General features: G+C 37.6%; 1 protein-coding gene across 6 annotated transcripts; it reads right to left on the reverse strand.

Annotated features, from left to right (window-relative positions):
• Positions 1–231: 231 nt before the first annotated feature.
• Positions 232–27,646, reverse strand: PSEN1 (presenilin 1). Of its 6 annotated transcripts, none has more exons than XM_090141070.1 (12): positions 26,451–26,707; positions 24,320–24,454; positions 22,450–22,488; positions 19,531–19,787; positions 18,147–18,288; positions 15,179–15,246; positions 14,241–14,461; positions 12,030–12,128; positions 10,033–10,119; positions 9,052–9,225; positions 6,952–7,070; positions 232–6,680 (listed from the first exon to the last, which is right to left on the reverse strand). In XM_090141070.1, exons 1-12 carry the CDS (start codon positions 26,523–26,525, stop codon positions 6,525–6,527), a joined length of 1,572 nt encoding a protein of 523 aa, XP_089997196.1. In that variant the 5' UTR covers positions 26,526–26,707; the 3' UTR covers positions 232–6,524. The 6 variants fall into 6 exon arrangements, with proteins under 6 accessions (XP_089997196.1, XP_031449459.1, XP_089997195.1 ...); XM_031593599.2 differs by lacking the exon at positions 26,451–26,707 and adding an exon at positions 22,010–22,075 and having other exon boundaries at positions 22,450–22,574; positions 24,320–24,447; XM_090141069.1 differs by lacking the exon at positions 26,451–26,707 and adding an exon at positions 22,010–22,075 and having other exon boundaries at positions 22,450–22,556; positions 24,320–24,405.
• Between the last annotated feature and the right edge of the window lie 28 nt (positions 27,647–27,674).

Below are 27,674 nucleotides of genomic sequence, written 5' to 3' on the forward strand. Positions count from 1 at the left end.
TTAAAACTTCAATTTAGGGTTTATCTGTTTGCTAAAGCAATGCACTCAGCAAAGACAGCTACTGCAGCAAATTGTTCCATTTTGAGTGCTCACTCTGTTTCTTAAGGAAACAATCTACAAAGTGCAGATTTTTACTAAATACTTTTCTTCATTTTTGTTTGAAAAAATCTCAAGCTTCCTTTTCATATTTGTGATGTAACAGTTGCATTAATGATAGATTAATCACAGTTATTTGTTTTGTTCTTGTTATCATACAATGGAAATTTTACGTTCATGCAGAATCATAGAATTGTTTAGGTTGTGAGCACCTCCAGAGATCCCACAACAGCAATATGTTACGTGTTTCAGCATTTGTTCACACTCCCAGTAAAAAAGTATTTTCGTATCCTGTGATTGAATTTCCTGGTAACTATTGCATCTTGTCTGTGAGTGCTAGTGAGAAAAGTCTGGCTCTCTTGTCTTCACTCCCACCCATCAGGAGCTTATATATACCAGTAAGATCTTCCCTGAGCCTTCTCTTCTCCAGACTAAATGGTTCCAGCACTCAGTCTCTCTTAACCACTTTTGTGGCCCTACGTTGGATTTCCTCCATTAAGTCTTCCTTGTAACTTAAGAGCTCAGGACTGGACACGCTACACTAGATTTGACCTAACCAGTGCTGGGCAGACAGGAAAAATCAACTCCATTGACCTGTTGACACGTCCTCACAGTGCCACCCCCAGAATACCATTAGCATCCTTTGCTGTAAAGGTGCACTGTTGGCTCATAAGGTCCCTCTCTTCAAGCTGTTTTCCAGCTGGTCACGCCCTAGCAGGTGCCCGTGTCTGAGGTTACTCCTTCTCAGATACAGGTCCTTCCACTTCCCCATGAACTCTGTGACACCCCTTTCTGACCATCTCTTCAGGTAGTTGAGAGCTCCCTAAATGGCAGTCATCTCTTCAACCAGTCATTCCTCCCAGTTTTGCATCATCTGCACATGTGCTGAGGGTACACTCCAGCATCCAGACCAACAAAAAGGGTATCTACCAGTACTGATCCTGATATTGAGCTCTGAGGTACACAACTAGTCTCCAACTGGACTTTGTACTGCTGATCACAACCTCCTGGAGCTGGATTTTCTGCCAACTTTCAGTCCATCTCACTATCCACTTCTCTAGAACATACTTTGTCTGTTTGTCTGATGCTGCTGCTCTGGGAAACAGCATCAAAAGTTGTCAAAAAAGTCAAAGTTAATTACACAAACCAATCATCCAGCAAGCTAGTTACCTCATTGCAGAAGGCAATTATTTGCCCTTTGAAGTCCAAGCTAACTAATCCCTATCAACTTCTTGCCCTTTATGTGTTTGGAAACACTTTCCAGAATGATTTCTCAATCACCTTTCCAGGGACTGAGGGGAGGCTGACTGGTCTGTAGCTCCCAAAGTATTCTTTCTCACTCTTGTTGAAGATATGAGAGATATCTGCTGTCTTTCAGTCTTCAGGAACCGTCTCCAGCTGTCAAGACAATTGAAAGACAACTGAGAATGATCTTGCGGTGACATCAGCTAGCATTCACGTGTGCAACCTGTCCAGTCTTCAGTAATCTGGTCCTCCTCCACCATGTTGCTCCAGGTAATCCCTCTAGTCTCACTAGCATGAAATTCTTTAAGACAAGCCTTAACAATAAATACTGAGGGAAATAGGGCACCAACATGGCTATCTCCACATCATTTGTCACAAATTCTCCAGCCCCCTTCATCCTGGTGTGTATCTCTCTTTTTCAAGTCTTTCCTTTGCTGTTAAATAGTTGGAGAATCATTTCTTGTTGCCCTTTCCACTTCTTCCCATATTCAGCTCAATTTGCCTTGATTTTCTTAATCCTATTTCTGCAAGATCAGACAGTAATTCTGTTCTCCTCCTGGGTCATCTGCCTCTGCTTTCACCTCCTATACTCATCCTTTTGATGCCTGAGTTCAGTTATGAGTTGCTCTTCCATGCAGGCCTCTTACTGCCTGTGCTTGATTTTTCTGTATGTCAGAGTGGATCTGTCTTGTGGTCTTCCATACCAACCTTCCATGCAGAAACAAGGTATTCCCCTAAAGAAACATCTTCAACAGTAGTCAATCCACTAGGACAAATACAACTTTGTAGTGACAACTTCTCCAAAACAAAACAAAAAACACTGCTAAGGTAAAGGACCTTGTCCTATCACATCTACATGAACTCAGAACCAAAGTAACAATACAGTTCACTAAGCTTTTTATCTGAATAACCCACATATTCTTTCCTAGGTAACACTGAACTTCATTGTGAAAGGTAGTGTTTGGATATAACCTCATGTAGCTTTTATAACCTTCGATATAATTTGAGTTGCTTTTGCAACAGGTTTTGACCAACTGCTTAATTTGAAAGATAGCATTTAGAACGGAGTATTTTTATGGAAATCAGTTTTAAGAAGTTACTGTGCTTGGGAAATAAATAAGCTACTTATGTGTACTAAAGAATCTTGCTTACATTAAATAGCTACCATGTTTAGGCCTCTAACAGCATTAAATGATGGCTTTAAAATACAAGGTAAGTCAGGGTCCATGCAATTTTTATTTTAATAATTAAACAAATACAGGAAATTTTGCAGTAATCTATCAAAAATGTATCTTATTAAGAACCAGAAAGGTGTTTAAAAAACATTCACATTCAATTCAGATTATGTATAAACCAGTGTTTGTAAAAACGAAAACAGCAAATGCTTTGAGTGTAAAAGAACTCCATTCTAGTTCGTTTCAGTGTTTCCAATGACCAAATTACCACCAAGATGCAATCACAGTGCAGACATGTTCCACAGTCCATTATATTCATCTGAATAGCACAATTGCCAAAAGTAATACTTTTTTTTTTTAAATAAAGCATTTTGAGAATTTTCTTCATACAGTACCATCCACCCAATGTTTACTGTCCAGCATATTTAATTCTTCACTGCAGTAATGGCAGAACAGTTGTTACCTACAGGTCCAGAGTACATACAAGTACAGATACATATTTACATACCCAAGAAGCACCATTCTCCTATGCCTGAAAAAGCCAGAATCTACACTGCACATTCAGGAGATGTGCCATTTTTAGTAGAGCACAGCCCTTGAATACCTGGCTTAAAATCATAATAATTATCTGCTCCGTCAAGAACTGTTCTGAATGTGTTGCAATATATACAAGTGTGTACCTTCCAGACTCACCTAACATACATCATGGGAATTTGAGTGTCATATTAATAGCCATCCATAGACACGACAGCATCATATACCTTTGCTATAACAGTTCTTGGGGATCTCTCATCTTTTTGCTCCAGATTAAATCCTCAGTGCTAAAAAGAGAAACGAAAGTGGCTGTTTTTTAGGCAAATCTGTAACTTGCCAGTGCTATGTTTTTTCATGTATTTATTTGCAGTAGCTTTGCTGAAGAAGGAGATTAATCATTAATTTAAGCTGAAAGGGAAGAGAAAACTATCAAGACACTCAAAGTCACAGCAGTTACCAGTTAGTCTGCTTGAAGCACAAAACAGATGAATCTAGCTACTGGGGTTAAACAATAGTTCTTTCAGAACTACAGTCTAATGTGCTGTAATTACCCAACTAATTTAATAGTAGCAAACAACTCTTTCAAAAATGCAGACTAAATATCAGAATTCTTTCAGTTAAACCAATTTCAAATTAGATAGATGCATTAAGACAAAAGAGAGAAAAGTGATACAACTTTCACACTAACAACTCAAACAACTCAAATTTGAACAAACACTTTTCTTAACTGCACCCTATGGATGCAAGTTCTGAGATGATCTTTAGTTTCAAATCTCATTTGGAACACAAAGTACCATGCCTCAGCATAAGGGGACCAATCCAGAAAATTTCAAATAGTTTCTGACATTTCTTTTATGAAAATGTATGTAAGGCTCAGTAATAAGCAGTGTACTGTAACACATATATTGGAATAGGCTTGAAAATCAGATTTCCCTTCTGAATTTGAGATTCAAATGCATAAACTTGAACAACAGTTTCTGTTATTACATGTTTTACAGTCTCCAGCACTATAACATCAGACCAGCTCAGAAATTAAGAATTCAGAATAGCAGAAACAGCTCTAGGAAGAGTAAGACTGGAATTTAGTGTTCAGAGATTCCTTGCATTGAACATCTATCACTCTTCCTCAGGCTGTACATCTAAAATCCATTCAGTATATGGGAAGGCTTCTGTGTATTTCTATGGATTCTAAAGCATCTCTTAATGGAGTCAGTACTCCAATAGTATATATTTAAAATAGTAAAAACAAATAATAAGGATGACTGCTGATTTTCAGTAACAGCTCTTAACTGAGACTCAGCTCAGATATGCAAACAGATGCTAATGGTGCCAACTCTTAGCAAACCTGTTCTGTACAATAAAGCAATAGTTAGGATCCCCAATAAAATACACAAGGGAAATTTTCTTAGATATAATGCTCAGGAAAAGAACAAGTTACAATCATATAAAAAGCCTTTCCGATTCTTCCAAGTGAAAAAAAGCCTGTTTTAAGATAGGCTTAATTTCAGCAAAATATGGAACAGTGACTTAAGCTAGAAAACACAAGCAAGTTTGCCTTGAAAAGTCAATGTAAGGAATTTTCATATTGTTACTTTATTAATGCTATCCAAGATGAATCAGCACACAAATGAGATGAATAAAAGTACTTTAGACAATACGTTTTACGCTAACAATGCAGTTAGCAACTCATACTGGAAAAGACAAATGTTTCCAAAGATGATCAAAGAAAGTACATCTTTCTTGGTTTTAAAGTAGACTTATGTGTCATAGTCCTTCTTCCCTTACTTGGGCAATGGTGAGCATCTGTGGTGTTTCAGTCCTTTGAATCTATAGGCACTGACACAAAGCCCCAAGAAAAAGGGGCAAAGGAGTTTGTGTCGGGATTTTAACAGTTGTACTACCTGGCAAGGACTCCAGTATCAAGATGCAAGTTAAACAGAATGACCATCAAGAGTATTCAACTCCCTGTGCTTCCCTCAGGGGAAAAAAAAAAAAAAGACTGTCAGAGAGTTAGAGCCTACAGGGGAAAAAAAAAAGAAAGAAAAAAAATAAAATAAAAAAAATCTCATACAGATCTCATCTCCAAGCAATTATGCATGAGATGTTTCAAATGATGAACAAAATAGAGTTTAGAAGTTTGAAGGTTAGGTTCAATTCTTTCTTTTGTAAGATGTTCAAAATCTTCTATCTTCTTTTCAGTGATTTTGAGTCATCTTTCATTTGTCCAATCTTCTTTTCCATACAGGAGAGGTAATTAAATTGAAGAGTGCCACAGATTTTGTTCCTTCATAACATTAAATAGTGTTTCAAATAACTTAAGTATCCTCAGGAAAAAAATAAATTCCTTACTCAACGTTGGTCTTAGATCTTTGAATGACCAACATTCAGGTCAACAGAACTGTAAGCCATATATATATATATATTTTTTTTTAAGAGAAAAGTTTCAGTGAAACATTACAAGTGCTACTGATAGCACTTTGGCCTCTAGATCTGGTAAGCTCAACTCCATCTGGAACTGTTGTGAATGTCTACTTATTTCATGAAAATCTCAATAGAACGAACATATAACAACAACGCAGTCTATGCTGTTAGTAGCTATTTTCAACAACAGAGTTTGAAGTGATCTAGCAAAATGATTTGGAAGAGCACAAACATTAAGTCCTAAAATTGCCTTTCAGTGTAGTTTACCAACCTTTTAGAATCTTAGATCCAAATTAGGACTTTGTGAACCCTTCTGCCATATAATTCCATTCAAGTCCAAATAGCTACATAAACTGAAGAAGGGCACAGAAAGTGCACTCCATGCTTGAGAATACAAAGAAAACTTTGAATAGGCTCCAGTTCCAGTGTGGGGGGAAAAAGTTTAAATGTACTAAACCAAGCACACCTGGGCACAAAGGCTATGAAGTGGTGGAGCACTCTTAGAAAGCAACAGTATTTTCTCCCTTTGTTAAATTGCTAATAAATTCTCTCCTTACACAAAGCAGAGTCAGAATCAGCTGTCAAAGAACCACTGCCGAAGAAGTTTGAGTTGGCTTATGGGACAAGTTCCATGTGATTTGTCAGCTTCCTCTGTCAAAAGGAAGGAAGTCCTGAGCACCCTTAATGCTTTGAAAATAATCAACCTGTGGTAGAGATCACATTGCTGGTGGAAGCATTAGCCATTTACACACAGGTGGTCCTTGCCAGAGATATGTTTATCAGATAACCTCTGATAAAATAACACCTGGTATAGACCAGCCATCAGGAAGAAACCACTTTTGCACAGGAAAATTCATGTGGTGCCCAGTGCAGCACTTGTCTCAGAAAAAAAAAAAAAACAACAACAAAAAACTGGAAGAAGTTGTAATGATTCAGGCTTAGAATCTTGAGTATTAAACTTCAGTTTCACTTGAGAACTGAGGGAAAGATGTTTCTTCTCCTCCCAGATTTGCTACAAATACAAACATACATAAAGTATCAGCAACAAGTGTGCTAGATATAAAACTGATGGAATGCTAGCTGGTCCATAAAGGGCTGCACCAAGTTATCTGTAGCAAAGTAAAAAACTAGCCCAAAAGTAATGGAGATTGGAAGAGCTGGTAAGGCCTTCTTAAAGATGGCAAGAAGCAGAAGTGTAAGGCACAGACCCTGAGGAGAAGAAAAAAAAAGACAGGGAGAGATTAGGGAACTCTGACACACAAAATCTCACAGAAGTACAATCAAATTTCATAACTTCCTAAACTAAGAAGTCTAAGTGACAGATGTACAATCAATGCAAATCACAGCTAAACTCCTCATTAGTTAGCAGTCAAGTCATCAAATAAATTTCAACTGAAAAAAAAAAAACAACCAACAGTTATGACTTTGTCCCTGATGAGAATAAGAAACTATCACTATCATCTTGCTACATCATACTTACAATTAATATGGCTACAAAACATGCTAACGTTGTATTCCAATCCCCGCTTGCCGTTGCAGAGGCTTTGCCAACCAGGACACTGTAGAAAATGAAGTCTCCTAGACCTAGCTTTACTCCTCCTGCAAAAGTGAATATATAAGTGAATATATGGCAGAATTGAGCACGAGACAGTCTATTAGTATCAAGTATCTGTAATTGTCAGGGAATAAGACATTTACATTAAGTATCAATAAGATTTACTAAAAAGAGTTTGTTTGTTTGTTTTTTCCCCCAAAACAGTACTACTCGAATCAAGTGATAAAGAAAAACTCCAGTGAAACAAGGTGGCTGAGGAACATCATACTTAGTCAATTCATCTTGTAATGATATTTTTTCTGTATTCCTAGTCTGCTCTAAATACAATTGCAGTATATACAAACTCAGATTATCTTATTATAGTTTTTGGGATTCTTTTTCCCATTTTTGGTTGTTGTGTCATGGTTTTTCAGCAGAATGTGTTAGCATAATTAAATAAAATAAAACTGGTCACGAGAGGGGGAAAGCAACTGAGTAACCTGCAGATTGTTTTAGTTGCCAGTTAGAAATCTATGTACAGCACAATATTCTGCTGCCTTGTCAGTTTTTCTACAGACTTCTTACTAAGGTGGTTCTACAAAGCACTTGTGTATAATTGCAGAGCATATCAAAGTCAAAAACTGGACATATTTAATCCAAGATGACTTAATGTGTTTTATTTTTAAATTGTAATTGCCACCATAGCAACAACTCTGGAAGCACAATATTCAATTACATCTGTAAATAAAAGAATGATAATTTTCTGAGCATCACTTCAGTTTCTGAGCTTTTAGTCCAAGTTATTAAGCCAGTGAGGCCAAACATTCACCAGCTGTTTTTGCTTGGCCTATGAGTTGCTTTGTCACTGATTACAGTCCAGCACTAAACTTACTCCTCAGAGTTGTGCAAAGAACTCAGAGCACCAAAACAGAGGTTTATGTCTGTTTGATCATTTAGTGGTGGGGGGAAAAAAAAGCTACTTTCAGCAGGCACTGAAAGTCACTGAAAGCAAACAATACAACAGTGCATTCACAAAAAAAGCTGTTAAAAATTAAAACATCGTGTAACTGCTGAGACAAAACTTGGATGCTTGCTTTCAGCATATAAAAAGGAAACGGCTAGAAAAGGTTCTTCCACACAAGCAAATTCTCCAAATTTCTATTACACTCACGCTGACTAATATGTCTAATTGGATTACTGCATGTTATTATTATTCCCTGTAGAAATACAGGAAGAAGAAAATTAAGAATGTCCAGACAAGAATTTTAGATATTCAGGTAACTAACTAAAACAACACAACTCTTAAGATTTTGGAACTTGAGTTTGGAAGTTTTAGAATAAAGTACTGAAGCATTCTTAAACAGAAGCCTGTATTTTTAAACAAAGGAGCACCTGGGAATCACAGAAAGCAGGTGCACCTGCTAAATACAGCACCATCACCTGAGAAGGCACATGGGCCCTTATATTTATTCAGATATTTGGAATTCTAATACTAGCTTAAATTACAACTGAAAATCACGAGTCTGTTAAAACAGATATTTGAGTTCTCCAAAGATACTGCACTTCATCAGAGTGGTAGAGGAAATGATCAAGCCCATTGCAATCTGAATTCATTCCAGTCCGCAATTAGGTTTTTAAACACTGCTTTGTCCAGAGCAGATTATAGTTATTTAATCTTAAGGTTTAAAAAAAGTAAAGGACAGTATTTACAGGGCCTAAAATCCAAAAGAGGTGATACATGGCAGAACACTGCATGAAAGACAGAAGCTAATGCAGTGGAGTGTGCAGTGGTCTAAAAGCAACTTCATAGATTATGCTGTTGAAGTTTTAAATCTGTGTCTCGTATGGAAGAGCAGTTTGGCCAATATACCTCACGTCTGCAGCAAAAGCGTTATTTCTACAAAGCACAACAATACTGATCACAAGCAAGAAGAGCTCTTCAGCCTGCTATTAGCTCACAGCATACCGTATCTGCGCAGTCACAATGACTAAAATTAACTAGCTTCAGACTGACTAAGTCTTCCAGAGACCGTATTCCATACTCACGTTCTTCAGGGTCTTCACTGGTTTGAGAGTTACTAGGTAGAGCCTGAACAGCAGCTCGTGATTCAGGTGTTGATTCAATGGGTCCTATTCTATTGTCTCTTTGTTGCTGCCACTCCTGACTAAAGCCACCATCATCTGCTTCAGCATCTCCATTCTGAGACTGGTTTGCCGGAGCTCAAAGGAAGAAAGACATTTAAAATCTCTCTTTTTTTTTTTTTTTTTTTAATGCATCTTATAACTCATAATGCTCTCTTCACATAAAACATCATAGAAGAGCGATGGGAAAAAAGAGATATTCCATACGATTTAACAACATCTAATATTCACACACACCATTACAAGAGACTCTCGTGATTTTAATACTTTAAACACTTTGGAGTCAACATGCACTCTGCAGATACTGCATCTACAAGTTGCATCCAAGTTCTAGTATTCAAGAGTACTCTGATGTAACAGACTGGAAGTCCTGCGGTGACCTAATTCAACAATCATAATTTAAAGAATTAACTCCAATCTAATACTAGCTCCTCTAGTTAGTAAAGAATTGAGAGTTTAATTTTCCAGTAAAATAGAAAACAGAACTGAAAATTACATACTATATATCAAACTCAGAAATTCTTCTGAGATATTTGAGTAAACAAGGTCTGTTTTTAAACACTAGTTGCATGGCATTTCTTTTTCATACCAATATAAACATGAATTAGCGTATACTAGATTAACCAATTTGACAACCAATTGAGCTTAGTAAATAGTTGTCTACTGAGAGTCATATCATCACCAATATCCTGTGTTCCAGAATAATGACTGCAAGAGCATTCATTGCACAATAAGCGAGGAATTTCTTCAGTCTTAATTATTCTTCATAAGACTTCTGCTTTTCCACTCTTCTACAATAGTCAAAATACTTAAAAATCTAAAAACCATGTATCAATAAACACATATACAATGACAACTATAAAGGCTTGTCAAAGAAAAACTCACCTTGTTTATCGTAAGTGGAGTTTTTAGAAGTTTTTCGTTGCCCTTCTGGATCTTCCTCAGCCATGTTCACTAGCCACACCATTGTTGCTGTTAAAAGCAAACAGTACAGCTAATGATATCTCGTAATGCATCCAATTCTGAGCTGGTGTTGGCATCAACCCATTATTTTTTCTATTATTTTGGTATAGCTGTCTTTTTCATCAGGCAATTTTACTCTCATTAAATCACAGTAATATCTGGAATGCAGCCAGTACCAACTACAATATTCATTTACAGAATTTGATGAACACAAGTTTTATTCTTACTAAACGTTGAAAAAAATTACTTCTATAGATGAGGTCCACTCTGAAAGTCTGAATCAATGACTGCTTTACTTTTTTCCATTAATCAGTTCTTCCAACTGCAAGTGAAAAGTTCTATAAGGACTGGTATAAAGGTAACTTGAAATCAGAAACTGCCTCTACAAAGTTGATCATTCTGCGTTCCCCTCCACCACAAAGAATTTTTTAGTCTTGAGAGAAATAAATGCTGTTACACTTTAATGGTACATTTTATATACCAAGCATATTTTATATGCCGTTTCTCATCATTAACCTTCACTCGCACAAAAAAGACAGACATGTAACTATGATTACTACCATTAAAACATAGCAAGAGTAAGAGATAAAGAAGTCCCTCCCCCTTTGTCCACTGTATGCTCGTTCCCTAATTATCCACTGTGAAGGTTACCACACAACAGACTTCCTGCACCTTTTTTCAGCACCAATGATTTATGATTAACCCATTTCATTATTATCCACATGATTCTAACTAGAAACATGCAACATAACTAATTATATGAGACAGTTTTACTCTCATTAAGTTACAGTAATACCTGGAACACAACTGGTACCAGATACAAGTTTTATTCTTGTGGATAGCAAAATTATCTGCTGACTGATACTCAGGTCATAACAGCAACTTGTGTCCCACATATTGTTTTTTCACAACTGATAGTAGAAACAATAAATAAAAAGTCAAGCCTTGCAAAAAATACTTTTGTCAATGAATTTCTGTGTCAATTTCTCTTTTCTTTTAGCAACACATAGGATATTTAAGCACATGAAGTTGATAAATACTTTCTGAAGAAGTGCTCCTTTTTAATTGCTTGATTCACAGCCCAATGACATACTACTTTGGTGTATTACTGTTTTTTTTGTTGTTTTTTTCCTGTTCCTGCTTTGTAAGAATAAAGCATGCTGTTTTTTATTCTGAAAATCTTAGCCAGAAGATGTTTCATATTTTTGAGTAAAAAGCAAAAGGAAAACTGAGACCCAGATGAACTAACTAGAAATTCCAGCTGGTAAACAATTTGTTAAAACAAATTAAAAAGAGAAAATTATTTCAGTGCGTGATTTTAAGTTTGAAGTATTTAATAAAATATAAGGGCTGCTCTGAAAGTAATACCTACTATTTTTATTATGTTGGCCTATAACATCAGAAGCAGATGGTGACATGGCGATAGAGGTTAAACATTCCCAACAATATTTCAATACATTTTGTTGGTGTTACAGAAGGCAGCAGAGGGGCAGTCTGACCACATGGCATCTGACATGGAAGTGCATATGAAGCAAAGGTGTATCAGTGAACTCCTCCATACGGAAATAACTGCGCTCACTGACATTCGCTGATACTTGTTGAATGTGCATGGAAACCAAACAGTGGATATGAGCACAACGAGGCAGAGGGTGGTGCATTTCAGCAGTAGTGATAGCAATAGCAGGTCATTCCATCCGGTGCAATTTTATTATTATTTTTTTTAAACAAGCATGGCATACAGACTCTTGCTCACTGCTATTGAAAATACATAGCTAATAGTGGTGACTATACTGAAAAATAGTATTCTGTAGCTGAGAATTAGCTCTATCAAATAGTGTTATTGTGCTTTTTGTATCTGTTGTAGTCCCTGTGGAAATTAAAATGAGGTATTACTTTTGGAATGACCTACATATACTTACAGGAATAAATAAGTGCTGGGAAGAGAGTTTCATTTCTCTCCTGGGCTGTTTCAACTAGCATACGAAGAGGACCTTTAGGACATAAGACAGCAACCAAATCTGGAAGGAAGAGTAAACACATCTAACATCAACACAGACATACTTTTAGGAAGTATTTTTATTTTAACTGTAACAATTACAGAGACTGGTAAGAAGGTAAAATGCCACCATGAACACAGGCTTCTGAGAGAAGTAGCAACCAGTCACAGGTCAGCACCTCACCAAAAGTTAATGTTTTGCCTTGAACTGTAACTTAGAAAGACATATGTCACTGCAGCCCTCCAGTTATTTTTCAGACCCCTATTTCATTTTTCTTTTCATCTGCTTCTCCCTTCCTAGCTGCATGGCAATGTGTTACAAATGTAAGAACGTGCTCCTCGTCTCGTCTCGCACACGTGTAATGCATGGAGACCAGTCAGACAATCATCATATAAAATTTAGAGTGGTAAATAAATTTAATTGATCCTGTTCATGTCCTCTAGGCATGTTGACTATTTCTTAAGTAGCTGATCTTTCCCCTAAGTAGTAAGTAGTTTTGTGGCTAACTGAAACCTAGAAGCAGTACTAGACATTTAGTTTGATGTTCCATCACCTGCAATTCCCCATGAGCTTGGATAGATTAAACAAGCCTGAGGATTTTTTTTTCTTTTTTTTTTTTTTTTTCCCCAAAGCTGTAACTTTAGCAGACCACAAAACAGTGAACTAATGTTCTTAGGACAAATTTAAAAACACCTTACGGTGGAACTTCACTGCTCCTCCAGGAAGTTTACAGATGAAAAGTCATTGAAAGAAAATAGCAAGTATTTTAGTTTCTAAGAACATAACATTTTACAATATTGGCTTCAGAAATCTTAAGTAACACTCAAAACTATTACTTTTATGCTGCTTATTTTTTGATTAACAAGAACTTTCTCTGCAAAAGTTAAGATAGTTTACCAGCTTTAAGAAAGCATACAACAGCCATTCCCACAATTTCATCACTTTAATCAGAGGTTTAGAAAAAACTGACACTAAGGGTATCAAACCAGTTTATTAATATTCTCAGTTGTAAAACCTATTTTACATATGATTGGAATATGTGAATTAATTATAAAATACATTTCTCATTTAACATGTCATGCAACTGCAAACGCTACTGTGTATCTACGCTGCTTTGCAAGTTGAAAGCAAATAATTCTCAAAAACTGTGGTTCAAGTTAACACCTCTGAAATACCCAGATTTGCTTTCTATTACTGAAGTTCTTTCTTAACCCCAGTTTAACGCTAAAAGAAATTTTAAGACAACAGATAAATATATATTTTTTATGGATTAGAAGTGATAGCTCATTTATTTTCACTTAAAGAAGAAAAGAAGTGCAAGCGTGAAAAAGAAAAAACAGGATTACAAAGCTCTGCAGAAAGAAAAAGCTGTGAGGTATTCAAAGGACATGTTGTGAGGAAAAAATACAACTTTTTTCCAGTGTCCAGTGCCCTCTAAAGATTTGTGAAAAAACTACATTAAAGTATCACTATTTCCAGTCTCCATTCTGAAAAAGCTTAATGTTCAATAATTCTAATTAATTTTCTTTTTACTTTTAAATCTAGAAAACTGTAAAATACACTCTTCTCTAAGTAAAAGGACTTTGAGCAATGCTTGAATCCTTCTTTCATTATTTTATTAGATATGGATCACAGTATGGTTCCTACGTCTGTAAACATGAATAATTTGTAGGCTGGGCAGATCTACACCCACGTAGGACTATTCCCAAACTAGAAACTCCTTAACTTTGAATATACAATCATTTCCAAGGATTCTGTGTAAAATGGGAAACAGAAAACCTCTCCACTTTCATAGAAAAGAACAATGTGACAATACAGTTCTCTTATCTACTCCTTTCTTGAATTACTTACATTCTAAACTTTCTTCCTCTCCAAAGAATGTATGAAGTTCAGAAGACATGAAGGAAGATGGCATCACAGTGCCACAAAGCCATTAGCTGCAGGGGACTTATCTTGGTTTAGATAATGACTTTATTTCTGTAGTCTGTAATCACCTTACCTATTAGTCTGGATGATCCCCCTCCCCCCAGTTCTTTTTTTAAGGCCTAGTCAGACAAGTGGAAAATGATAAATTAGGAAATAGAAGAAATTCCCGCCATAGCTTCTGTTACAATGGCTTGCCCCAGTTCTTACCGTACACTGAAATGACAGCCAAGATAAGCCATGCAGTCCATTCGGGAAGATACTTAATGAACACCAGTGCCATGAGAGCGCTTATCATAATGAGATATGCCTGCTGAAGCCGAAGTGGGCCCTTCCAGTGAATACAAATCATTCCCACAACACCAAAGTTCCAGATTATGAGTGCCACCGTAATGTAGTCCATGGCAACGTTATACGTCTTAAAAACCTCACTAAAAAGATAAAGAAAAGGAAGGAAAAAACCTATAGACTGCATTTGCTTAAAACAATGGAAATAAGTCTTCGTTTTTTTTGGGTTTTTTTTTCCTTTTTTTTTTTTTTTTTAAACACCTTCCTACTCAATGTAATAACACAAATGTCAAATAGTATCTCCAATTAGTACTTAATTAGAAACTACTCTTCACAAAGGGGACAGTTTTACCGGTGTTTACTCAATTTAATTTTTTTCACCCTTCCACAAATTTTCATCTGCATACACTTTTCAGTCAAACCAGAAATGGACAGGAGAGGACATTACTAAATAAACAGTCATGCTCGTGATTTTCTAAAAATAGGGATTTGTGAGGTTATAATCAATCTCTAAAGGCACACAAAACAAATCTGTCCTTACTTACCTGTCTCCTACTTACAAAGCCATTACACAAAGAGCTACTCTTCAGTCATATGCTTATGAGAAATCAAATAACCATAAATTATAACAGTATAAGCTAATCTGAGGAATATACCTTACTTAGGTAATCAGTATGACAACAGCAGTATATTTTAAGATGCAGTAAAATCCATAAATCTCTCAATGAAGCTGTATATTAAAACTGAAAATTTTACTTCACTAGCAATAGCTAATTTGGTGTCATTCTTGTCAAGATTCAGGGGCTAGTTTGAAAATACTACATGAAAAATAATACATCACAATGCTTTTGTTCACTTACCCCAGATAGATGAATGAAAAAAAGAAAAGCAGCAAAAGAGAAGAAATGATAAGCCAACCGTGGATCACCTGGAAAAATAATTTTTTTTTAGGTTGGGTATTTTTAAATTAATGACTACTTAAAAATTCTTTTAATGCTACTTTCCCATTTGATTAAAGCAGGAAAATAATATTCATCTCTCTCTTTGATTTTACATTTATCCCATATACAAAACTGAGTCTCAATTTACATTTGTTAATTTTAAGCATTTTGTGATGTTTTAGCAGAGGTTCTATACAATGCAAACTACTTCCTGTATATGTTAAGGTTACTTCGATAACAACAGCATTGTAACGGAGCAGAAACGTCCAACACTAACAAAGATAGGAAAAAATGATTAATTTTTGCACTATTAAAAACCTTGCCCTCACTCTGAGACATTTTCAGAATTCAGCTACAGAATTAAATGCTAAAACACGGAAAACCTTCAGTGTTTATCTGCCAGAATTGTAATTTCATTGATGATGACTATATTAGGATTTTTATATTCTATACCACTTATCCGTACACATAACCTCTCAATAAGATATGGCAGCAGATACACAAAACCAACAATTAAAAAAACCAATAACAGTTCTGTTTTGTACTGGAGGAAAAGCACACAGAGTTGAACTTGCAAATAATATCAGCTCAGACTTCTGCACTGAAAAAAGAGTGCAACAGTCTTGTATATTATTGTGCGACTTAAAAATGAAGATCAATGAGCCCAAAGGGACACAGAACACGAAAGCTGAAGACTGACAGATACCTGAAACAGAATCCAGCTTTCTAACTATTTGTAAGGTTACCTATGTATATAACTAGTCATCTGACAGCAACTTTACATCTCCATAAAATTAGTTGAAAACATTTGGGGAAAAAAGAGTAAAACTAGCTGAGACATTTCTTTTATTAATTTGATCTCTATCTGAAGTTCTTCAATACAAGCTCTTAAATTATCTCACCACCTAAGAAAACACTGTAATAGGAACATTTCATTCCAGTAGTGTAAAATGCTAAAAATATCAAACCCCAAGGCCACAGTTCAGCAAACATTTATACACTTTTGTATAACTACCATCAATGGTACTAAGGAAGACAGCCATCACAGTTGATTTAGGTCAGCATTTTAAGTACAGGTGTTTGTTTCATTCTTAGTTTGCACCACATTTGTGCACACACATTTTCTAAATCATAAGAAAATTCACTTGTATGAAAAGAGGATGAAGTATTTCCTAAGACATGTTTCAGCTACCGCTTTGCTAACAGCATATCACAACAGTTTTATGTATTTTAAAGAATTTTCATTCTTCATTTGACGATGGCTCCAACACTGGTGGTTGTTGGTACAGAGCCAACTGCCTGCTAAAAATTGAAGAAAATTAAGGATTGATAAATGTGGAGAATTCCAACAGCCAGATAATAGTTAGGCAGACCAGCGTAGAATGTAGATAATAAAAATGGGCTAAAAATTAAAGCTAATCAAATACAAACACTGAAGAAGGTATTGTTTGCTTGTTAGATTTAGGAACTCTAACTGGGATCATGCTTAACTTTTCATGTAGAAGAGAAACACAGGGATGCAAACAGCAATAAAGCTCCTTTCTTCAAAGGAGTTTTCAGATGAAGTCTTGAAGATAAGCAAATTATCACTACCAGCTGGAGGCCTAACATTCTTTCATTACAAGTTAAATTCCTTATAATATACAATACATTCTATATACAGAACTGCAGGTAAATTAATTGCACAGATAACTCAATTTTACAGCCTTCTCATATAGCAGCACAGAAATACTGTTAACAATAAAAATATAACGACTTAAACAAATGTAACGGACTATTTTAATTAGTATAAAATACAAACACACAAAACTTCTGTTGTCTAATCTGTCTAATTTTTAAGTACAATAGTACACTTTGTAATGAGAATGTCCAGTGCTTTGTAAGGTCAAGAAGGAAGTGAAGTGTGAAAAGCTTAGTAAAAACAAACTGGACAAATCAGCAGCAGAGAAATGAGGGGCAGTTAAGGAACCTACCTGAAGCACATTAGTTATTGCACTCCCTCAGAATAATCAAAAGTGACCTTTCATAAAGAAAACTTGGTCAATTCAGAGTTAACACCACACTGTGATAAGAGAGGTAGTCCATACCTTAAAAAAGACTACCCCAAATCACTGCCAGAGGCATTCCTTACACGCTTTGTAAAGGGGTTTCACCTATAGCCATGAAGATCACAAACCTTTCCCCCTTGAAAGCAAAATAAATAGAAGCAAAGTTGTGCGCCAGTGCAAACATCCCATAGCCGGTTTTACAATTCTTAAACAGACTAATTGCATACTGGGAAATTCTATGATGTCAAGTTTTCCCAAATGGGTCATTAGACCAAAAGACAATCACAAATTTTCATGAACACCTCTCAGGCAGGTGACATTGCAGCCATTTATGCTAAGCCTGTACTTGCCAAATCACATCATTATTTGATTGAAGTGTTTCACAGAAGAGCCTCTGAGTCTTTGCATTTGCTATAAGGATATATCACCTGACATGTACAGCCATGCACACTTGAGAGCCTCTTGCGAGGCTTAAATACCGAGGGCAAGGTGGGATGGAGGAGATCCCTTAAAGAGTCCCAGAATTCTTCAACAGCTTCCAAGCTGCAGGACCAGGTCTGTACTTTGTAGTTCTTAAGCACAGGAAGATTTCAGTACATTTAATGGGAATAAGAAACAATTCCCAACCTAATTCTAGCTGATAAAACAACCCAGCAGTGCTAATATTGGGTGGCTGTCTCCTCATTCTGTAAAAGAAAAAGAAGCCACAAAATTTTGAAACACTGAAATTCACTGCTTCTACTTATCCTCACTCACCCTTGATAACCTTTCATTTTTTTTCATCCTTGATAATCTGCACTAATAAAAGCAACACATTTACTCAAGTCAGTTATGCTCACCTTGTAGCACCTATATTTGTAAAGCACAACCAGGAGTATGGTCATGACAATGATGACACTGATCATGATTGCAGCGTTGAGAATTGAATTCAGGGCCCTCTGTCCAATGGTATCTGTCTCTTCTGTGAAGGGAGTGTAGATACTACAACAACAAAGAGTCAACTGAAATACCACTGTATAGTCCACAGATGATTCTGATACACAACGCCAATGTGAAATGAAATTGCAGTAATCTTTCAATTCAAAGCTGTACAAATACTTTCTACTCAGCCAAAATTTGAAAGGCAATGTAGTATACTCTTCCTTAGAAGACTTGCCTTTCTTATTTTCTTAGACTACTACTACAAAGCTTTTCAACTTTGTAAAAACAAACAACAAAAAAAGCGGAAATCCATGTTGCTTAATGAAATTACTCACAGGCTATGAATCATTACTATTAGTGCAGCTAGACCTTTATAAGCACACCATCTAGTGGATTTACAATGAAGTATCTCCCAATGACTCCAACAAAAGTGCGTGAGCACTCAGCTCTTACAGAAACGAGCTGGGGAGAAAAAAACACTTAATTACTTGACAGGAAAAAATAAATAAATACTTACCATAACTAAAATCACAAGAAAAACAATTTTGATCAACAACTTTCTCTCAACAAAAGACAAAATTCTTTTTCACTACCATTTTATGACATTCTTGTATAAACATTTCAAAGCCAAATGAACTCTGAATAATTTTGTCTAAATATTTTTACAGAGAAACATTAAGATTGATTTGCTGCAGGTTCTGACAGGCTCAGTGCTCTTCTTTTGCCTCCTTTCTCTTAAACCATCTTTCAGTGAAAGTATTATTTTTTTGGTAATATTAGTATTTTGACAAAAATATTATTATACACAGGAAACCTTCCATGAAAGTTTCCAGAACTGCAACAGAAGTGAACCTCAGAATTTATCTTCCTCTTACATTTGAATTTCTTTCTCAAACATTACAGACATACCAGTATTTGGCATATAAGACACTTCACTTAACTGAGTACTGGTTTTCCTCCTTCCCAAATGCTTTGTATTCTAGCAGAGTATGGCTGAAATGGCTTTGGCTAGGGATTGAGTTTATTTTATGAATAGAGCACAGTTTTAAAATAGGGACCAAGATTTGAATCAAATAGTAAGAAGCAAGATATCATCCTGAGTGATCACCAGCCAACAAATGTTAATCTATGATGGAGAGTTTGGTTTCTAGAAGAAATAAAGTAAAAATATCTTTGGGCTGGTGAACAGGAAAATGGAGACAAGAGGAAGCACACTGTTGCAATTACAGTCCTGAAGAAATGGAAATTAAAGAAAGTTATCTGAGAGGGCCCACTGAAAAGACAGAATAAACTGATACATACAGCTGTCCATCCTTGCGTGTATAAAAGCTGACAGACTTGATGGTTGCAACAACGACCACCATGCAAAGTGTGACAGGTACAAACAACATAATCACATGTTTTGCCCCATATTTCAGTGTCAGCTCCTCATCTTCTTCTTCATCCTGATCCACCACTTGCTGAATGTTGTTCTGTGGCTGCCCATTGGTCTCAGACCCAGGATTGTCATTTCTTCGGCGCTCACTATTATCATGGCGTCGTCTTTCACTGTTATCATTCTACAACATATAAAGCACAGTTTTATCAGAAACCATCCATAATCACATTTCCATATGTTAAGCTAAAGATGAAGAATGCCTAAGGTGACATTTGCTGTCAAAAACAAGGCGTAAACCAGAGTAATTAACTGTTTCACATTTATACTAAAAAACAACAGCAGCTGATAGTAATTCAGGCTGCATCTAATAGCCTATAACGTCTTTTCTTCAAATTGAAGGAAACGCTAAACAAAATAGAGCTTTTTCCTTTTGACCAAACTACAGCTGATACAAAGTTGCGTGACTGCAGATTATAGCTGACAACAATTCATTATATCTGCTTTCAGCAACAATGCCAGAGACATTTATTATTCCATGAAACTCCCAAGAAAATTTCTACTTTCCTTGTCACGTAGCTCTCACTACCGTACACCAACTACAACGTATTCAAACGAGTTTTGCAAGGTATTGTGTTCATGCATTCTTAGCAAGAACAACACAGAAACAGTGATTGAACTCAGATAATTCTTACTCTTTATACTGAGATTTGATCAGAAAGTTTTAGCGCAATGAGTTAAGTGAGCAGATTCTTCTCCTTTCCCAAGGATACTACTCACAAATCCCTTTGCTTGCATTGAAGAAATTCCACCACCCTTGTGTCAACAAATACAAAAGAGCCTCCAAGCCTTCCTGATTATGCTATGATTCACACGCAAGGAGAGAGACTTTCCACATCACCCTTGGAGGAATTAAGATCAACTAAAAGCAAAAATTCAGGAACTCAACTTGTAAAGAATTTTGAGTTAAAATACTGTCTATGAGTAAATGATCAAGCCTGTATCCTTTAACAAGGACACATTTAGAATTTTATGTTGCGTGCACACAGAGAACACAGTAGAAGAGAGAGCTACATTTCACCTGTTCCGGACTACAGAGAATCTTTTAATGTTTACCAGTCAACCTAAACAAAGCCCTAAAATGCAACAGTTTGTACATGTTAGCCTTTTTTTCCACCTCATCTGTTATCATCTGTAGTTGATGCTGTATTGTTCCAATTTCTGCCTCTTAAGAGGCTTCTCATAAATAAGATGTAATATGAAGACTTGGTTCCTCAAAAAACAAATCTTAAAACTTCAGAATTACTTCCTTTACAAACAATTCAGTGTCAGCAAGTGCACTAGAGATACTTAGTATCAAAAAAGTACAACAAACTAAAGAGAGATACATTTTGCAATGCCTTAAAAATAGAACTAAGTAAAACTGGTCTAGACATAGGATAGGGCACTGAATATAACCTAATGTATAACAGTTCTTAAATAGAAATACAAGGAATTTTTTTCCTCAAACACACAATGTTTAAATTTCATTACTACTTCTTAACAGCATTCACTGAAGCCTTTTTGATAAAGTAACAGCTATCCTGGAGATTCTTTATACAGAACTGTCTCAGTTTCACTCTTGTAAATGATGTTAAACATGTGGTCAGGAACTGATAGTGTGGTTTTCAAAACCACTTCAGTGATTAAGGAGTACAAGTCCCTGGACTTTGAATTGCAAACACTGACAAAGCAAAAGTCCTGGTTGAAGCTTTACAGCTTCCTTAACTCAAGAAAAAGTTACTTTCACAAAACTTTACACAGTAGGAGTACATACCAAATGCCTGCCTTTTTCTTTTCTTTTCTTTTCTTTCTTTCTTTTTTTTTTTTTTTTTTGAGGAAACTGAGTATAAGAAAACAAAACAACTAAAATTGTCTGAATTAAGCAAGTAAAATTAGTGGGCAACCAGATTTTTTTAAACTCAGATTTTAGCCTTAAATTGAATTTCATATCATTAACTTAATGCATACCTTAAAAAAGATTGCAGATTCAAGATTATTTCTTACTAAATTGAAAGATTCATTATAAAGAACTTGATATTTTTTGTGAGGTCCTTATGTACAGTTAGTACAGCTAGAAACAGGAATAGTTGAGAACGCAAGGAAATGTAATGTTTAACCATTCTGAAGCTTCTACTGTTCAGCAGACTGCCTGCATCTGAGCCTCCTTCTCTACTGATCATAGCTCGAATGTAACATTTTTCACTTTCATTGTGAAAATGCTTCATTTCCCTCAGTCTACAACATGAAAACAATAAGTTTACCAATCTAAATAAACTGCCTAAGATGTAACTCTATACTGGAGAGGATCAGAGATTTTGAACACTTCACAAGTAAAGCAGAATTAGTATTTAGGTTTCTGCATACCTGTAGAATATGTTGCTCTTTCTCTGTGGTAACAGCAGCTCTGCATGAGGCAGTACCTAGTGCTGTCTTAGGCAAACACAGAAACTAAAATAAAAATCTACAATTTGCAATGCAAACTCAAAAACCGCCAAAAGGAAAACCTGATCAATTACACATTACTACACCACTACATCAGAATTTAACTCAAAGGAAAACTGAAGAAATTCCCTTCCCTTTACTAGTAAGGAACAAATACGCAATCACAAAATGTCTTTACACATTAAAATATAGTTCATAAAAATCTGAACAGCATTAGAACAGATACTGTAAGTTATTATTTGAACTAATGTCTCACTCAAACTAGAGAAAAGTTGTACTTTCTGTCTACTGAACTAAAAGCTACTAAACGTGACATGCATGTGCCCCTCTGCTTAAAAGAACAAAGTGCACTCATATCCTACCTGATCGGTATTAAACAGAGCAGAGGCCATGGACTCCTGCTGAAGTGCGAGCAAAGGAACAGACTCTTCACTTTCCTCAGACATAGTTAAAAGTGAAAATTCTGAAGCTAAAAAGTCAGTAACACCTGTTGTAATACCGTAAGCAAACGTAAGTTATGAACTACGCGCTTTCAGGCGAATAAACAACATCAAAAGCAAATGATCGGCTTTCTTTCCTATCAGGAAAATAGTTAATAGCAAACCCAGATCAATGCCCCTGAACCAACAGGTAGAAAGCTAGCATATTTGATAAAATATTTTTATTTCTTGAATCTAAATTTATAGGTTGGTAGCAGGTCCTCTTGTCTGCCAGTAGGCAGAGACTTCTTCGTTAGTTCTCACATTCACTGTTTATGTTTAAAGGTGTTACACAGCGACAGATGCTGAAGCCTGGACTGAACTCCTAGTGTGTAACTAAAAGGGGATGGCAGAAGCTAACTTGGAGGCTTTTCATACTGACTGTTAGCCAATAGAAGGTATGGATACTTAGGGAAGAAATAATTTCTGCACTCATATACAAAAACAGTGCAGATTGATGTAGGGGAAAAAAATCACTACACCTAAGTATTGAAGCTACACCTTCAGTTACACTTAATAAATATTGTTTAAAAAAAAAAGCAAAAGCAATACCTATTGATTGGTATAGTCTGGCAGTGAGAAGTAAATAAAAATATCTGTCCCCATTGCTGGGAAGGACCAAGAAGCATTCTACAAGGACAGCAAGCCCAGAGCTAATGACAGAGCTCTGCCTTTTCACTGTGCCAGAAATGCTCAAGAAAGGTTAATCTCCCACCTGTCAAAGATGAAAATAATTTTTTTCCTTCTCTCTGAAGTACAAGCACAACCTATGCAACAGGACAGTTTCCACTTCCCTATTTTTAGTAACAGTTTCTACAATCAGCAACGTCTTAAGTCATTGTGACTTCTTAATTTCTTAATTTCAACACGAATTTTCAAAGGTTCTACATGTTCATAGCACAGTGTTGCTCTGAGAAATAAATACAACCATTTTTGATATTTCTACTTAATGTGTTGGATTGCACAGAGAAATAAGAACAAGGATCAAAATACAGTCGTCTCAAATCACTGCCATAAGCATGGGTAGGAGTGACTTAATTGCAGAGCATTTCTTTATCATGAGGAAAACAGATACTCAGCAGGAACAAAGAACTGAGTGTGACAAATCCCAGAGCCTGAAAACCACACCCAAGTAGATCATCAAGATTTGGTTTTACCATACAATAGTTTTGGTAATTATTGCACAATTACATCTTTCAAAGAAATGATTTAAAAGTTAAAGGTTTGAGGTTTTACCCAACCCTCAAGAACTCCTAAAATGCCCTGACAGTTATTCAAAATTAAACCAATACAGCGCTGTTCCTTCTGCACAGGAGTACTGCGTAGTGAGCAGTTCTGAGTAGTAGGAAAAAATCCAGGTCTGAAAAAATTAACTATTATAACTATTAACTATTATGACTGACACCTCAGAATTGAGCAGATCAGATCCAGAGTTCAAGTCATCTCACCACCTGGAAGTCAAAGTTTGCTATGAAAACATCCCATCTCATTTTTTTTTTTTTTTAATTTTTCTAGAGGGTCTGGTCACTCCAGAATCACTTAAACTTGGAGAAGACTATATGTGTATAAAAATGAGTTCAGGACGTCAGAAACTTCACAGAATGTTTCTTTCAGCACTGCTGATCACAACAGTCAGATGGAGAAAATAACTCCCAATGAATAGATTTCCACAGTTCTGAATCGTGTGTTCATCCACACTGATTAATCTTCCTAATGTAATTGCTACCAGGTGATAAAATTGTTTGTTACATACGGTGTTGCTGAGGTGGTTGTCAGGGAAGTTTTCTGTCAGCTGCCCATGCTGGAACTGGGGTAAATGCGCAGACAGTTCTGTCATTGAGGCTGTTCTCTGGGAACCACTTATTTCCACGCAAAATGGATCTTGATGCTGAAAGGAAAAAGATGTGTGAGAAACCTTCTTTCTTTTATCACCAAATTCACCATCCTCTCCCCAGCCCAATTCTTAGAGCTCACACTCTCACACACAGACCGCAGATAACCATTTTCTCTCTTCACAGCAATACCAAACTGTAGCACATCTTTTCACACTGGTCATAACAGGGATTTTCCAGAACAAAAATAAGAGTATCTGGGTGTTATCAAATTAGTTCATCAACCACGGAAGTAAGTCAGCCACAAACTAAATATTCAAACAGTTCTCCATTCTGTCTTGTGCAATAAATGAGAAATACTGTATACTTGCTCAAAGAGTTATTTGCATGTTTTCATCTCAGACTACAACTGATCCCATTTCTTCATTTTTGGATTACTACTAAGCTCAATCATCAGTAAACTTCAAGCAAGGATGATCCAATTTAAATCAATCATTTAAAATCTGGATGTGACATATTTCCTACTGTAATATTTAAAAAGCAACCAAGAGCCACACAAAACAGTATTTCAGCTGAGCCTCAAGAACTCGCTTGCATAACCCTAGTGGTAGGTTTGAAGTATGAGCTAAGTGTACCTGAAAGTTTCCTATGCTTTTAAAACTTAGTATATCCTTACATTAAAAAAAAAAACAACTGCATGCTAATATTATAATAAGAAAACATGAATAAACTAAAATTAGCTCCATAACAAAAGAAAATAAGCAAATATAGTAACGAAAATGGTAGAAGAATGATTTCAGAAGAAACACAATTTTAAGATACAGCAGGTAGGTTTGGATAAGCCACAGGTTTGGTTGCAAAAAACAGCGGACAGAATTAACAGCCACTGTTGCTAACAGTGAAATGCCAGTTCCTGCTTTCACTGCAAGCAACTCTTGCTCTCCAGTCTTTTTCCAGTATGTTTAACTCACTGCGGGAAAAAAAAAAGGAAAGAAAACTACAGTATTTTTCTGCCATTACAGTACATTTACAGCCAGCGTTTGGAGGAATTTAGAAAAATTTATAGACAGATGACATCTGGGAGCTGCACAAAGCAAGGCCTCTCACTTTTGGCAGCAGCAAGCCACAAGACAGCTCTTTACTTAAATGTACATTCAGTTTAGTTTCATATCTGCAAAGATGCAGAAGGTGTTTCTCCACATACAAAATAAATCAGCACCTCATAAGACCAGTTCACAATGGTTACTGATTTCTGCAAGGATGCAGCTTACATGGAAGGACCATTAGAATGCAACATCAAATTGGCAGTCTAGTGAGAACATCAAGCCATTTGAAAAGCCAATACAACATCCACCAGGAGAATGGTTTCTATTCTGTGCTTGTAATTAAAGGTAAAGCATGGCTTGCTTAAAAAGCATGAATGTAAGATGAAAATAAATAGTTGCATCGCTTTTACTTTTAAAGTCTTTGCTCTAATTCTTCAGTGAGACTACAGAATACACACAATGCTGTTGTAAACCCTCAGTGCCACTACAAATGCTCGTGCTTTCATCTCCAAACGTGGATTATCGGAGCGAGGCTTTTACACAGCATCATGTCAAACTCCTAAACTAGGTGAAATAATTAAAAAAAAAAAATAGGGAAAAAAACAGCCCACCACCCTCACAGAGTCCTACATAAAGGCCAGTACAGACAGAAACCACCTCAAATCCACCAAACATGGATCCAACTACTAAGGGGCAGAGAAAAAGCGAGGGCAGGAGGGGGTGGTGTCAGAAGTGATAGCAGAGAGCGAATGGCACTAAGAAGCCCCAGAAGCCATGCTTTGTTAGAGAAATTCCTTTTTAAAATTCAGGAACCCTGAAAACATCTTCAGGACATAGAGACAATTTTATTCTTCTAAATGAACACTCCAAAGTTTGAAACTTAACTGCAAATGAATGAAATCTAGAAATAAATTGGGTGCAAGCAGAAGCAAATTTCACTTTTACCTGTTTAACCTGAAAAGGACTTAGCAAAACTTAGTTTTCTAAATAAACTGTTAATAAACACCTGTCTTAAAAACAAATCTTGCTCGTTCCTTTTGCCTCTCCTACAACGTAGCTTCTGCGTATTATCTGCAGCCATCTAATAATGGGCCGCAACGTGCAGGGAGGCTTCAGAGCCTCTTCTCGAGCCCGAAGCGAACGGGGAGCCAACACGGCGCGGTGGGGCCGTTAACCCGCACGGCGCCTCGCACAGCAACAGGTGGCCGCAGCCCTCCCGGACCGACGCCGCAGCGCTCCGGCCGAGCGCCGCCGGCCCGGCCCCACCGCGCAGCCGAGCCGAGAAAGCGGCGCTCCCGGAGCCCGGTCGCGCCCCAGCGGGCGCAGCCCACCCACGCCCGCCCCGCCCGGGGAGCGGCCCGGGACCCCGCCCCAGCTGTATGGCGCAGGGCGCTCACGAACGCCGGCGCCCCGTCCGGTCCGCGGCGGCCCCACGCCGACCTCCTGGGGGCCCCGCGGGGCGACCCCAGCTCGGCCCCGTGCGCGCGGCGCGCCCGCAGCGCTCCGCTTCCCGCACGCCGGCTGGAGCGGCCCGCGGGGCGATGGGACCCGCCCCCACCCCCCCCCCCGGCTCGCCCTCAGAGCGCGGCGCACCTGGCGCTGCCCCAGCCCGGCCCCACACGCGGCCCCCCGCACCGACCTGCCCGGACTCGCTCCGCGGGCTCGGCCACCGGCTCAACACCCGCAACACGGCCTCGCTCGCTTCCGGCTCAGGCCCCGCCTGGGCCGCGACCTCACTTCCGACGGTGGCGGCGGGGCCGCAACACGGCCTTCGCGTCCCGGCGGCTCGGGACCGGAGGGGACCGGCCGCCTCTCCTCAGCGCTGCGCGAGGCGGGAGGAGGCGGGAACGTCCGCGCGCGGGGGCGCGAGGCGCGGATGCGCGAGGCGCGGAGGCCGGAGTCGTGCTGCTGCGCGCGAGCTTGGTTTCCTCCAGCAGCACAGATGAGCTGCGTTCAGCCGCACGCGGCTCTTCCCTGTCGATACTGACACCGTTTGCCTGGATCTGTGCTGAAGTGCCCCGTAACCACATTTTACCCGCGCTGCACAGGGTGCAAGTTTGACATCCTGTGCTCCTGCCAAAGAAAACGTGCAGAATATTGAAGTGACGCTGGTGGCACAGATTCCAGTTTTAAGCGTAACCAACTCCTGGCATACCACCTACCTAGCACCTCCCTTAATAAAAGCATAAAATCCAATGCTTTTCTAAGAGTACAGTAAGCACTGTAGTGG

The sequence above is a fragment of the Phasianus colchicus genome, chromosome 5, assembly GCF_987193195.1.
Source record: "Phasianus colchicus chromosome 5, bPhaCol1.hap1.1, whole genome shotgun sequence".
Classification (NCBI taxonomy): Eukaryota; Metazoa; Chordata; class Aves; order Galliformes; family Phasianidae; genus Phasianus; species Phasianus colchicus.